Genomic DNA, 15,893 nt, shown 5'->3' on the forward strand with positions numbered 1-15,893 from the left:
CGCGGCTGTTTAGAATTTCTTCGAAGGCCTCTGCTTCGTGGCTAATCCATTCCAGCGGATCTTCGGGATTGCCTCGAGAAAAATTCTCTTCGCTGGAAAAGGCGCCGACGCTAGCAAAGCTGTTTTTAATTTTATTCACGCATTCTATAGATTTAACATAGCATTTCCTCTGCGATGTGCGAAGCTCCTTAACTCTTGATTCCAATTTGTTGACCATAAAATCACTAAGTTCACGATTCGTTTCCTCAAGCGCGCGCTCCTCTTTAGCTCTAGCCAGTTGTTTCCGAAGATCTTTAATCTCGCGTTTTTGAGCTTCGGATTGGGCCTTTGAAGCGGCTTCGTCTTTTTTCACTTTATCCACCAATGTAAGCAGAATTTTATCTTTTTCCAAAGCTTCATTTCTCAGCTTGATAACTTCGGAGCGTAAATTATTAAACGCAATTTCATAACTTTCATCTTCGGCGCTCTTCTGCGCTCTTAGCGCGTTGCTTAGGATCAGGCCCTATACGAAAAAGAATTCAGATAAGGAAAAAGGAATGATGTGCGTAAAAATAATGGGGGGGTTTTTTCAAGCGTTTAATTCCGGTACCTTCAAGCTGTTGTACGCAAGGCTGTCTGCGAGATCCTCTTTCGTCATGGCGCTTAGTCCAACTTCGAGCTTCGGGAAGCCTATGCCCCTGGCCATTTCTCGACAGACAGATAGTTCCTTATTATCCGGTAGGCAGTATAAAAAATCATCTTCATTTGTCCCATTGAATATTATTGCCCCCTTTGGATATTTTAGCTCCTTTGCATAATGATTAGCTTCATGAATTTCTCCATCAGATAGCTTTTTCCCCGAAGCATGTCGTATAATGTAATCACACATGCTGGCAGGCGCTTCGGGGATGGCAGTGTCAGTCTCTTCAATTAAAATTGGTTCTGGTATTTTTATCGCTTCGGTTTCCAAAGTTTCTTCCCTGAAGGGCTCTGAAGGCCCAGCTTCAGCTTCAGTTTGTTGTTTCGGAGCTTCAGAGGAAGCTTCAGCAATTTCAACACTCTTTTTTGGAGTTGTGCTTGAAGACTTAATTGTCTCCAAGACATCTAGTACATTTACCATTCTTTTCCTTTTTGGGGTCACCATTGGAGCCTTTTGGATTTTTGCTGCTTCAATATTTATTGCAGGACTTAAAGTTTCTGAGGTTTTTTCCTTAGTCAGATTTTTCGCTTCTTCCATTTTTTCTGTCGATGGTGCTTCGGCCATCTCTGCAATTTCTGGCAATAAGAGTGGCTGTTCAGCTTCAGCGGCCGAAGGAGTTCCTCCAGTATACTCAGGCACCGAAGCTGGTTCAATATGGCGTGGTCGGTGTGTGAAGACCTTCAACCTTTTTCCTTTTGGGTCTAGCTCGCTAGGAGCAGTTCCAGCTTCTTCTTTTTCAGATGTTATGTTTTTCCTTTTTTGCCTTCGGATGGGATAACAATAATCAGGGTAGAAGAACCCGATTGCATCAAACACTCGGTTCAATCTCTTCTTTTTTCGGCCTCCGAAGGCTGCTGATAGTGCAGTATTTTCAGCCTTCGAGAATGCCCCAAGTAATTCATCACTTAATGTTTCAATGCTTTTCAGCCAGTCATCATCAGGTTCAATAAATTTATCTGCATATTTGAATGTGTATTTTAATCTGATTAGTCCGCCTTCGTCGGACTCTTTGATGGTTTCTTTCGGCATTTCCCACTTTTCCGCAAGTGGCCATATCCTGAAGGCAATGTGCTCCTGGACCAAGTCCCTTGTACCAATGAAGGAGCAGACTGCGCCGAAGGCTCTTTGGCATTCTTCGGCTGCCTCATCCATTTCAACCTTCGGCCTTCGAAGTCCGAAGCGTTGCCAAATTGGGTACATAATGATACTTTTGACATTATTTTGCGCTGTTAGATCATTTTTCACATAAAACCATTCAGACATCCAGGCTCCGGGCCACCTCTTCCGAAAGGTTGGCACAGGGTAGCTTGACCCGGAGCGGGCGCCGAAGCTGTAGCACCCAAAGTTGTTGTGGTATTGCTCCTTTCCCCAGGGCTTCGTCTCGTACAATAACTCGTGTATGTTGCAGAAGCTTTTAGCGTTTGCTTCCAAACCTTGGCTTCTCACAGCCCAGACAAAAATCCCCATTCTTATAATAGCTTCGGGAGTGAGTTGATGAAGGTAGATTTGGAATGTTTTCAGTACCTCAACAACAAAATTGCTCAGGGGGAATCGAAGCCCAGCCTTGAGGAGGCTTCGGAAAATCACAACTTCATCTTCTTCAGGGGTGGGAGAAGTCTTTTCCCCGGCATCAGCTCTCACAATAGATATGTCTCGGAAGTATCGCCCCCTCATATTATCAATGTGACTCTGCTTGATGGTTGTTTTCCCAAAAACTGAGTGACTTGGTCGCCACGGTCGATCTTCGGCCTCTTCCCCATCACTTTCCACATCATAGCTGTCGCTGTCATCAGTATCTTCGGACAAACCTTCGAGAATCTCCTTCGTGATTTTCTCTGTATTAGTCTCTGCCATCGCTATCAGGAACCCCAGATTCTCCTCCTCCTCGAGACTCAGCTTCGTCTCAACAGGGATCTTCTTGTCTTCAGACATCTTCGGAAACACTAAAAATTTGTTCCCGAGGCCGAAGCTTCGAAATCAAAAAGACCAGCAAATCTCAATGAGCAAGAGCTAAAAATTTTTAGTGGGCCGAAGCAAAAGGCAGGCGTGTGTACCAAATGAATTCACGATGTGTTCTTATTTATACGCCTAGGGCGTTAAAAGTTAAAGGGCCCCGCTTGTCAGTGAATGTTGCTATTCTAGCAAAGGGAAGGTGTTTTTTCGGACCTTCGGCTCAAGGCCTTCGTCCATATCGCAATCTGAATTTATTATTTACAAATTAATATTGCGAGGGGCTACTGTTGGGGGCCTTCGTCCTCCGAAGGTCCTCAAAAACATGATTTGACAATGTTTTCCAAGTGAATTATATGAACAGGTATTTTCGGATTCAGAATTATGGATATGGAGCACGACCAGGACGAAGGCTGAGTCAGACGAAGGTCGGGGGCAGCCGAAGCTGTACGCAGGGAAGCTTCGGCGCGATGGCACAAGGGGGAACCGACCTTAAGATGAAAAGACTTCGGGGTCCTCAATAGATTTCCATAAACCGTTAACAAATGTAATGGACATGGATGTAATTTTACGTGGGCTGCGTCCCGCGTCTATAAATAGATGAACAGTACTCCCGTACTGTTCACGCTGACTGGTCATTTTGCTTTTGGCGTCACGCTCGTACTTTCCACCTTCTCTCAGGATCGAAGGTACATTTGTAATTTGGGATCATTTCTGTTTTTCCATGTTAATAAAATAGAAATGATTCTTTGGTGATGCTTATATCATATTTCATGCTTTATGTGAGTCCTTCGTCATTACTTGTTATGTTTACGAAGGTATGTCTCTCATGACCTTCGTCCGAGACTCATTATTTCCCGAAGGGATATAATGCTTCGAAGGACGAAGGACCCTAACACTTAACACTTTTTATGTTGCCTTGTTCTTAACTCTTAGAATTTGAGAACAAGTCACCAACACTTGTATTTCTCATATCCATATTTGGCTTAGGTATGATTCTTTTGTCACGGCTACATATATTTTTTCCTAATTATTGGAGGTACTTTCATTTAGCCTTGCAGTAATATATTCCTATAATTGTATAGCATGCTGGATATAAGGTCAACTCTGATTTTTTTCTCATATAGCAATAGTTAATTCAACTGAACTAAAAATGTTGCTCAAATACCTTTGTTTTTCTACACTGTGACCAAGCTTTTTTTAGGTCTTTGGAGCTGAGGATGAGCGCATAATGGCGCACCGTCTAGCATTGGCTGCCCTGAGGTGCACCGTCCACTCGCAGTGCGATTGTTGGCTTTGCATTGGCTACTCGGCTCTGGCATGTTCAAAATCTGGTGCCTGGTCTCACCCATTGGTTTTACCCTGTCGTGTTTGTTCATGCCGCTCTATGATGGCGTTGCCCACAGGCTACCATATCACCATATCAATCGAGGTCCTTCAACGTGGTGTGCTCTGTGGAGTGTTGTATCCTATGGACTGCTTATGGTAGCCTTATGCATTTTAGGCTAATCTTCTGGCGTGAATATTTGCGTTTACAAAGACAAATATGAGTGTTTTGCGATCTTTTGTTTTGAATTAGGCTAGCCTTATGCTTTTTTAGACTAATCTTTTGTTTCAGGTTCCACCATTTTAGGTGTAACATGTCAAGTATTTGAGGCATATGACTATATGAAAAATATTTTAAGCAGCTATATAGTTGGATTCCTAAAGTGCCATGGTATTGCCATTCAACTTCTATCTCTGTTCAATTTATTTGTCTCATGAGTCAAATAGTTCTAATTCTTGATATACAAAACCTTTGGAAGCTACTCATTCTATAATACCTATTTTCCCAATGAAAATGCCTTGATATACTCAATTAGTCATTTTTATTTCAGTGTATTTGTCTTTGAGCTATATGCCATTTTCACTTTAGATTGAAATACCATGAACCTTTGTCTATGCTGAGAGCAAAATATTGTTGTTTCCGAGTGGGCTACTTGCCAGTTGAGCGTCTGGCTCGATCCAACAGGTTACTGTTGGTTTGTGGTGTGTGACTTACAACTTTGAATGTTCACATTAAATGATTCAACATTCCATTTAGGGGAATACGAATTTACTTCGCCACAAATCAAATTTACTTTTCTAATGGATTTTACTGTTGCTAATTACATAGGGAATGGAGTGTAAGCATAACAATCATGGTCCAACTTTTATGGTAAACATGGTTGGCACAGAATGGATGCTTCAAAGATCCTGCACTTGTTGATGTTTTACTTAAGAAGGCCATTGATGTGAAATCCGATTCATGTACCAATGAACGCATTCTTGAATATTCAAATCAATAAAGACTATCTCCCTGTTGGCATACCAACCAATAAAGTTGGAGCAGAACTCCAGGCCTCTGGTATGCACTTTGCACTTGTATTTTATAAGTGAGAGGACATGTTTGATGTACCACTTTGATTTTTTGGGGTATATACCTTGGTCGGTTCATGCATATTTAGCCCTTTACCTTGTCAAAGTTATTTGATGCATCACTTACGGCTTGTGGTTAGCTAATTGCATTGGCTGTTTTATATGGTAAAAGTAGGTCAATGAAAGCATCATGTTCTTTTCTGTGGGCTTTATAATTTCTGAATAGTTGGAATATCCTAAGTGAAAGTTCCATCTTACTTATTCGGGGGTGACAGATATGTCATCTCGCCTTTATGAGTATTTATTCAGTATACATTTAAAATTTAATGAAAGCTTGTATGCACAATTGTACAGTTTTATGGAACACATCTTGAATGTTTGGTATGGGACTAACATGACCTGTTGCGAAAAAGGTATGTCTATGTTGTCTTGGTACATATCTGGTCTAAACTCATGGTGTGACTTGATATGTTTAATTACTATAGATATATAGGGCACCAACACATGAAAACAGCCTCAAGTCTGGAAGACTCATAGCATCTCCATTACAGAACAGTCGTTGCAGCTCATTGCACACTATAAACGACATGTGATATCAGAACCGTTTATATGCCTTAGGACAAACTTTTCAATATTTTTCAGAAATTGCAATTATTGAATATCAGAGGATCCTAACTTTTTCGCAATGTATTTTTGTATATCTTTATTTCTACTACCTATTAAGAGGCAGTGTATGCCTTACCGTTTATTTATACCCATCTCATTTGTGGGGGATGCAGTGGGCAGGCAATATCTTAGAATATTTTTAGAATTAGGCCAATGAAAGCATCATGTTCTTTTCTGTTGGCTTTATAAGTTCTAAATAGTTGGAATATCCTAAGTGAAAGTTCTATCTTGCTTATTCGGGGGTGACATATATGTCATCTCGCTTTAAGATTATTTAGTGTGTCATTTTTATGGTTCAAACTTATGTCCTATCTACTAGGTAAAAATAGTCAATATGTGTTCAAAACATTTATTGGAACAACTTGTGCTCAATTCATAATACAATTACTGTATGTGTAACTTAAAGTTGCATTCCTCAGGCTGTTCTATTCATACATGAGACGAGTTCTGCGGATGGGCCCATATGGTCAGTTCACTACCAAGCTCATAATCTTTGGCACTGTAAGGTGGGCTGTGAATTAGCTAATGTAGCCTTACTGTCATCATATTTGTAGCTGCAAGAATCTGTAAATTTCTGACGTCATAAATGTAAAACTACCTTTTGGATAAGCCATGTATAAGTAAAGCTCTCCTTATTCTGTTAGCAGGAGTGGACATGAATAATTTCATTTTCTTTAGTTTTTAATGTTCGTGCAGATGATTTATCACTTACAATTTTAGAAATCAAACATTACGTTCTAGGGCAGTGCACGTCGTCGTCGGACAGGGATGGGATCTTCCCGGACAAGGTCGATGAGTCCTACTCCGCCCGCGATCTCACCGTCACCATGCTACATGAGAGTAGCTAGGCTAGCAGGTATAGGATGCAACAACAGGGAATTGCATTGGACGAAGCTGTACATATGCATACCACACCATGTGCAGGTGGTTAATGAGATGGATGTCTGTGTTTGGCATGCTTTCACTACGGTTAGTTTTTTCCCGATGTATCTAATGAGGTACTTTTTACTCCAAAACCATTAGTTTTGCTCTACTTAATGAAAATATAGTGAGCCCATTCGATATTGCTTTAACTATCATTTATGTTTGTCTTTTTGAAAATGTATTAACCATTAATTTTGCTGAGATAAAACCACATACTCATGTACCTTTATGTTTGTCCTTGTGACCTCTTGAAACTTGTTAATTAAGACCTTTAGACCTTGTAGAGTTGTGGTCTTATTTTATATGATGGATGGCAGAGAAGTAGCTTTTTCTGAAATGGGATAACTGGATAAACTTTTTAATATAATTTTGTGGAATGTTATTGGTACAGAAAAAGATCGAGGACGATATATTTGTACTTGTTAGTGTCCATGGATGTGTAGAGGAAGCATTTTTCTGGAAACGAGCAATTCCCTGATAGTGAGGTTGTTGTTTGCCCATCAGAAACCTTGTCCTTCCCCCAAAAAATCTTGCTTGTTTACAATATGTATCTTGTTTCCAACATATGAGTATGACCTTGTGCATCTTTTTGTCAAATTTGCAATCTTATAGAGTCAAAGTTGGATACACAGTCTCTGGCCAATCTGGAGGCGTTGGTAGCTCATCATCTCAAGGTGGTGGTTGTGCAGCTAATCTGCTAATGCTGTTATGTACAAAGGCATATATGTCGTGTGCGTTTTAATACAATATAGTTATTCCGATTTCTTCACAATAGTTTTTATTCATACTTTTCGATGTTTACTTGAAATATGGAATCCATATTGTTCTATTGTTGTGCTATTGAAGTCAAAACCACTTTCTATGACTTTAGATCACTATGTTGTCCTTGTGTCGGATTAACACTTTTTATTATTTCTATTTCTTGGATAAAATGTTGTGATTCTGTCTGAACTGCTATCGGAGAAGAAAATTTTCAACGCATTGTTGCAGCAAATGATGGAATTGTTCAAACTTCTATCATCGCAACGTACGAGCATTGTACTATCACATATATATAAACCTGTATGGTACCGATGATTTCAATGTAGTGATAAAATAGCTATATTAAAATAATAAAGTTTATGTATAGCTAGGATCATAAATTAATTATGAAATATTCTCATAACAGTGTAACACATTTGTACTCTGGAACCAAACACTACCTAAATTCCGGAAGAAAGACGAACCGACATTGGTACTCAGATCCAAATGGCATACTATCGCCATTCGCCACCGGTAACTCTTGTGTCCCATACCACCACATGCACTGTTGCGCGAGCCCACACGTCAGATCTTCTTGTGTCGCAAGACAGGCCCACAAACTGGGACTAATGGTTCGAGAGTCGAGACTTCGAGTGCCTTCTCCCTTATAAAACCGAACGCCCAGGGCCCTCCATGTTCAATCTCGTTGTCCGTTGTACTCTCTCTCTCTATTCGTTCCCCGCCTCACCCCGAGCCAGCCGTCTCGCTAGGGTTTCGCCGCCGCCGCCGCCATGCCTCGCCGCAGCTCAGGTAACCTTCCTTTCTGGCGCCTCCTAAGGTTTCGTTTCGAGATTTGGCTGTTATTTTCGTTGATCGGTCGGGCTGTCTCCTCCCGGATCTGGGGTTCGGGTGCGTAGGTTTGGGCGTTTGTGGATTTGATTCAGTCGGTATGACTTTGTTGCTCGCTCGTGTTAGTATGTGCAAATTATATTGTTCCTGTGGGTGTAGGAATAGCCGGATCTGTTTCTAGCGTTCAATGGCTGGGTCGCGCCTCTTTGGGTAATTGTGGGAAATGGGCAGCTGTTACTATTCGGCAGAGAATCGATTGCTTCTTGAATAACCGGTTGCAGATACTATTTCTTCGCAGGCGGTTCAGACAGGGGCATAAAGAAAATCTGAATCCCGACGGGGATCGGATTCCTGACTGGGAAGGGTTACTTCCATTGACCCTTTCTTGTTCGGATTCTGAATCCCCTCGAGGGAAGGGTTATTTCCGTTGATCCTTCCTCGTTCGGATTCAAATAGATTTATACTACTGTGTTTTCTAATGAGGCGTCTATTCTTGAAAGTTATTCACCTGCGTAGTGCCGTAGTGGATTGAATCTTATGATGTTGCATTTATGTAGCTGTATTGTCAGTTGATCAGTGCCCCTTTGAGTAACCATTACAGTCCCTGGGTACTGTCTTGGTTTAGTTAGGGGGCGCATAGCAATGGCCATCTGATGACCACTCAGGCCTTTTGAGGGGGCGCCTCATCTGTCATACCAAGAATTGCCCCCAAGCGGCCCTAGACATGTATCTACATTATCACAATGCAATGCTTTTTTCAGTTGTTTTTTTGTGGCTTACTACCATATGCCTTTTTGAGTAGCCATCATAGTTGTGTATACTATTTTGGTTTAGTTAGGAGGCACATAGAGATACGTGACAAAGTCACCTTGGCTGATCAGAGCGGCACATCAAGCATTTGTTGGATGTGTTTTTTTGAAAAACCTTACATTGTAGTGTCATCATCTTTATTTTTGCTTCTCTGCTTATGAAGTTTATTGAATGGTATACATGTTATGCAAAACATTCGTAAGATTGCTTTTGTACTTGATTAAAATCAAGGTTTCAGGGAGCAAAGAAACATCTGACAGGATTACTTAGTCGCAAAGAATGTGCCTCTTGAATAACCAGTTGCTTTGATTACTATGCTTGCATTTGGTTCAGACAGGGGCCACATAATAAATGGATGATTTGAGGGAACGGATCTTGTCTTCTTTTGTCCCTTCTTAAAAAACTCGACCTGCGAGGGGTAAGACAGCCCCCGGGCATTGAATTAAGAAGAAGACCTTCTCACACAGGTCGAGAAAACCCCCGAACCCCTGCCCCACCCATACACAGCGGCATCGAAGCCCATGTGAGAACGACCACGACCGGGGCTGAGCCTTAGACCTGTGCTTTGGCATGGGACAGACGAGGGGATTTTTTTAACCACAGCCTGAAATTCGCTCCCACGGGGAGTCGAACCCAGGACCTGAGGAGTGCTACTCAGACCACCTAACCAACTCAGCTAGAGGCCCTTTCGCTTGTCCCTTCTTAGATTGATTCCTATAGTTAACTGCTATTCTCATCATCATAATTTTGCTGGTGGAGGATGTGGCTGTGCCAGGTTTATAGTATCATGGTTTGTTAGCTTGTTGCATCTATCTCTCTACCATTGTTGTGTCCTGATTTTTGTGTTAAACTGTGTTTACAATAAACCAAGCCACTTTGTTTGTGTAATTCTTTTGTTGCTTATTTTTTGCCATTATATTGTCAGGAAGGTCTGCCCCACGCCCAGCTCCCCGTGCTGCTCCAGTGAGGAACCCGCCACAGCCAGGTACTCAAGTGATTCACATAGGCGATAAGTATCTTTAGAACTGACATTGGCATGGTTAGCATGTGTCTTTTGACTCTGCAGTATTATATTGTGGATGTGTTATGATTATGTAACTTCAGTTATGTTTTTTGTATATCTGTGTCTGTTCAGTTGTTCAAAATGTGTTCAATTTGTTACTATAGCAATGTTGATGACCTAAATATACCGTAAGTTATATACTTATTGGAAGTTGGGGTGCTAGTATGAAGCTGTTCTTAAACATTGTTGATTACGTTGGAAACAGAGATGATAATAATAATTACAGTTCCTTGTTTTCGAATCAGAATCAATTAGATTTCAGTTCGTATTAGGATTACAGTCCATTATGCTTATATTGGAGTTATAATTTGCTTTATTTCTGTAACTAATGTGTCATCTGTTTTTTTTCCTTTTGGCAGCACGCCAGGCTCCTCCTCCAGCTCCTGTTCGAGATGGTGGTGGCTCCATGTTTGGAGGAATTGGGTCCACCATTGCTCAAGGTGGTATTCAAAGTTTGTCCTTTTCTGGATAGCTTCAGCTATAAACATTATCATAATCCTTGAATTGAATGAACATATTCTTTCAGGTATGGCGTTTGGCACGGGTAGTGCCATGGCACACAGGGCTGTTGATGCTGTATTAGGTCCCCGGACCATTCAGCATGAGACTGTTGCCTCAGAAGCTGCTGCTGCTGCCCCTGCCCCTCCAGTGATGAATGCTGATGCTTGCAGCATCCATTCTAAGGCTTTCCAAGATGTATGTTTGCTTGCCACTTTATGCTCCCTAATTTTTCCTCAGTTTGATGCGGTAGTAAAGGTTGTGTAACTTCTTTAGTTGTACAAGAGCCGCATGTTGTCATTCACATTTGTTTGATATATATTCCTTTCATCTTGAAAACTCCACTTTAAATAAAGGGTCTAATTTTGTTAATGTGTGAAGTGACTGATATATGGTCCTTATCTGTTATTTCAACATGTCAGAACAGTTAAATTGATATTTTTGTAACTATTAGATATCTTTGTTTTTAGCCGCGGTCGTTCGTTCTCACATGGGCTACCGTGCCGCTGTGTATGTGTGGGGCAGTGGTTCTGGGGTTTTCTACAATGTCGGGGCTGCCTTACAACCCCCCACCCCCCTGCAGTTTGAGTTTTTTAGCTGATGTTTGGTCTAATGTGAGTGGTGACATCGCCAAGTGACTGTCAATTTCCTATAGGCTACAGGAGGTGACTGTTTTTTAATTTTACTTATACTCAAATGATCGTTTTACACGGTTGACTTTGTTGAAATCATGTTAAGGATTATAGGCCTGCTTTTTGTATACTTGTTTGATGATTTGGTCGCTGTTTTTTGGTTGATGCAGTGTCTCAACAACTATGGCAGCGAGATCAGCAAGTGCCAGTTCTACCTAGACATGCTGAACGAGTGCCGCCGTGGTGGTGTGTCTGCCTAAGCTGCCTCTGGGGTTATTCATGGATTTTCTTTCGGTGATGCTATCTCATTAATAAGATACCGTGAAACTTTTGTCTCCACAGCTTGAAGCTAAACTTCCTGGGATTAATACATTTTGTTATCCTATGCTGTTGGAGCAGACTTTTGTCTCTTGATCATAAATATTTAAACGAACCTGTTATGTTGGAATATGTTGTACATGCGTACGACCATCGGCTCCACAGCCATTGGGATGCGATGGGTTCATCTATCAGTTTACAAAACCGTTCGGTTTTGGCGGTAAATCGGTCAGTTTACTGAAACCGCCGCTGCCCGGTTTTGGTTAACCATCGTTTTTTAAATTTTGCGCTAAATTTTAAAAAAAATTGAAAAAAATCATAAAAAACAAAAAAACTGTCAATCAACCTCATTTTTTGGACAGGTAAACTGCTATTTTTTTTGCGTATTTGATGATAAGATTGAGTTTCAGTTTATGCATTTAGTGGCAAGTTTAGGCTTATTAGTTTTGTTTACTGTTATATACTAATGTGAAGATAATTTAATGATAGATGCTATTTTCCTCTAGTGCTATAGGTGATACTAGATCATATGGTCTAGGGGGAGTGGGATGGGGGACCATAGGTGATACTAGATAATACATGAGTGTTGTGAAACAAGTCGATCTGTCGTTGGAGAACTATAAAAAGACTTATATTTGAGTATTGTGAAGTTCGCTGGTTGTTTGTTGCATGATAATTGGAATTTATGCATGTATATGTATATTGTATGTCATTTTGTTGAACACATATTGTATGGACCAATTATTCTTTACTTCACAACGTGAATTGAGCAAATTAGAAATGAACAATGTCAAAAATTTTCTTTTTCTTTGTAAAATGCAAAAAACCGGTTCGTGTGATATGTTTATCACGGGTTTTGGCGGTTTACTGCTTGGAAATCTGTTTTAAATTTGGTTTAACTTGACCTAGCCAAATCGGAGGGTTTTTAGCGGTTTACCGTCAGGACACCGTTATCGTTGGGTATTATCTGGAGCAGGCTGGCTCGATAAGGTTCGATGCACCTGGACACTTGCCTTATCTCGAACCAGTGCTATGCGTGAGTGGTTGACTGTGCGTGGTTGGTTGGCGGTTGGCACAACCGCGTATCATAGTTTGGCAGCCGTAAGTCAAGGATACCACACATTCTGACGCAGCTGCTTGGTTTTTTACGCTAATAGCTATAAGGCCATTTCTAGTGGGAGTTTCATCATAGTTTTATTCTTATTAAATGTGATGACACAACACCATATATTTGATGACATGTCACTGTATTTATGATGAGAGAGATGGAGAGAGTTTCACGGGAGGAGAGATGAGACGAAACTCAGGAGAAAAGTTGATGTGTCAGTTTTAGAAACCGTACAATAAAACTTTCACTAGGAATAGCCTAAAGCTCGCAACCATTTTTTTTAACTTGTTGAGATCGTGTCAAACACTTCACCCATATGATTATCTGAAACATTATTTTACAATATAGAAGTTTGTGGGGGGACAAAAAGACAACTGAAGCGATGGTGTGGCTACCACATATGACGCGGAAACCAAGCATCACCATCAATAAATAAAATGTTGTAGCCCATCTTGCATAATTGACATACAAAAATCAAGTTGTAGCATAGAGATTCTATAAGAAATACATTAGAAATGCAATGGTTAGGTGATATAACAATTTTATCCAAGCCTTTGACCAAATCTTGATTCCCGTCCCCAAATGTGACGACATCGAGACTACTGGAGTTGCTACATATAGATCTCTTCAGGTTTGTTGATTATCTTAACATCGAGGAAAGTAAGTATGATCTCGTTATTGTTGATGACTATTCTCGCTTTACTTGAGTATTCTTTTTGCAGGATAAATCTGAAACCCAAGGAACCCTCAAGCACTTCTTAAGGCGGGCTCAAAATGAGATTTAGCTAAAGGTGAAGAAGATCCGGAGTGACAACGGATCAGAATGCAAGAACCTTCAAGTATAAGAGTACCTTGAGGAGGAAGACATCAAGTATGAGTTCTCTGCCCCCTACACTCCACAACAAAATGGCTTAGTGGAGAGGAAGAATAGGACGCTTATCGACATGGCAAGAACTATGCTGGGAGAATACAAGACGCTGGAGTGTTTTTGGTCGGAAGCTATGAATACAACTTGTCATGCTATAAATTGACTATCTTCATCGCCTCCTCAAGAAGACGGTATACGAGCTCCTAATGGGGAACAAACCTAATGTTTCTTACTTTCTTGTATTTGGGAGCATATGCTACATTTTGATTAAGAAATGTATACATTCAAAGTTTGCTACTAAAGCCATTGAAGGATTTTTTACTTGGTTATGATTCAAATACAAAGGCATATAGGGTCTTCAACAAATCCTCTAGACTAGTTGAAGTCACTTGTGATGTTGAATTTTATGAAACTAATGGCTCTCCAGGAGAGCAAGTTGATCTTGATGACACAAGTGAGAATGAGGTTCCGATAGCCGCTATGAGAACTATGGCGATAGGTGATGTACGGCCACAGAAACAACAAGAACATGATGAACCATCTTCCCAACAATGGCACAACCTCTAAGTCAAGATGAGGAATGGGTACCTCAAGACAATGGCATGGATCAATGGGGAGACATGAACATGAAGACAAGGAGGAAGAAGAAGTACCACAGGTACCTTCGGCACCAATCCGCGCCACCATCCAAAGGGATCATTCGGTGGACCAAATCCTAGGTGACATCGGCAAGGGAGTAACTACTCGTTCACATATTGCAATTTTTTGTGAGCACTACTTCTTTGTTTCTTCTATTGAGCCTTTCAGGGTAGAAGTGAAAGTCGCCTAGAGGGGGGGTGAATAGGCGGAATCTGAAAATTATAAACTTAAGCACACATTACAAGCCGGGGTTAGCGTTAGAAATGAATTCGAGTCCGAAAGAGAGGGGAAAACAAATCAACCAAGAAATAAAGCGGATAAACACGGTGATTTGTTTTACCGAGGTTCGGTTCTAAAGAACCTAGTCCCAGTTGAGGTGGTCACAAAGACCGGGTCTCTTTCAACCCTTTCCCTCTCTCAAACGGTCACCTAGACCGAGTGAGATTTCTCCTTAATCAAACAGGCCACTTAGACCCCACAAGGACCACCACACACTTGGTGTCTCTTGCTTTGATTACAATTCACTTAGAAACAAGAATGAGGAAGGAAGAAAGCGATCCAAGCACAAGAGCACAAAGAACACGAACAAAATACTCTCTCAAGTCACTAAGTGGTTGGAATGAGTTTGAGGTTTGGAGAGGCTTTGATTCTATTGAATTTTGTCTAGGAGTGAATGCACTAGCTCTTGTATTGAATGTGAAGTGCTGAAAACTTGAATGCTTAGAGTGGTGGAGGTTTATAGCCCTCAACCACCACATAGCCGTTGGGGATGGCTGCTGTCGATGGGCGCACCGGACAGTCCGGTGCGCCACCGGACATTGTCCGGTGCGCCACCGGACACTGTCCGGTGCGCCAGCCACGTCACCCAACCGTTAGGGTTCGGGGAGCTTCTGACCATTCGAAGCTTTGTCCTCTAGTGGCACCGGACATGCACTGTTCAGTGTCCGGTGCGCCTCTGACAGACAGATCTGCTCTGCCATGCACTGTTGCACACTGTTCCTCTGAATCTTTAGCTTTTGCAGGCGACCGTTGCGTGAAGTAGTCGTTGCTCCGCTGGTGCACCGGACAGTCCGGTGAATTATAGCGGAGCGCGCCCTGAGAAATCAGAGAGTGGAGAGTTGGACGTTGTACGGTCCTGGTGCACCGGACACTGTCCGGTGGCACACCGGACAGTCCGGTGCGCCAGACCAGGGCACTCTTGGTTTCTTTGCTCCTTTGTTTCTGAACCCTTTCTTCAATCTTTAATTGGTTTGTGTTGAACCTTTATGCACCTGTATATCATATACTCTAGAGCAAACTAGTTAGTCCAATATTTGTATTGGGCATTCAACCACCAAAATTATTTTATAGGAAAAGGTTTAACCCTATTTCCCTTTCAATCTCCCCTTTTTGGTGATTGATGCCAACACAAACCAAAGCAAATATATAAGTGCAGAATTGAACTAGTTTGCATAAGGTAAGTGCATAGGTTACTTGGAATTAAACCAATTTAATAATTTTACTAAATATGCATGGATTGTTTTTTTATTTAACATTTTGGACCACATTTGCACCACTTGTTTTGTTTTTGCAAATCCCTTTTTGGAAAATCTTTTCAAAGTCTTTTGCAAATAGTCAAAGGTATATGAGTAAGATTGCAAGAAGCATTTTTAAGATTTGAAATTTCTCCCCCTGTTTCAAATGCTTTTCCTAAACACCCCCTTAATGAAATTCTCCTCTTAGTTTTCAAGAGGGTTTTAATAGATACCAAC

General features: G+C 41.2%; 1 protein-coding gene across 1 annotated transcript; it reads left to right on the forward strand.

The window, feature by feature from the left end:
- The first annotated feature begins 8,075 nt into the window (after positions 1 to 8,075).
- On the forward strand, positions 8,076 to 11,654 carry LOC100283861 (p8MTCP1). Its single transcript, NM_001291789.1, has 5 exons — positions 8,076 to 8,167; positions 9,942 to 10,001; positions 10,439 to 10,519; positions 10,606 to 10,775; positions 11,380 to 11,654. The coding sequence occupies exons 1-5, from the start codon at positions 8,149 to 8,151 to the stop codon at positions 11,467 to 11,469; spliced, it is 420 nt and encodes a 139-aa protein (NP_001278718.1). The 5' UTR covers positions 8,076 to 8,148; the 3' UTR covers positions 11,470 to 11,654.
- The last annotated feature ends 4,239 nt before the right edge of the window (positions 11,655 to 15,893 follow it).

The sequence above is a fragment of the Zea mays genome, chromosome 1, assembly GCF_902167145.1.
Source record: "Zea mays cultivar B73 chromosome 1, Zm-B73-REFERENCE-NAM-5.0, whole genome shotgun sequence".
NCBI classification, from domain to species: domain Eukaryota; kingdom Viridiplantae; phylum Streptophyta; class Magnoliopsida; order Poales; family Poaceae; genus Zea; species Zea mays.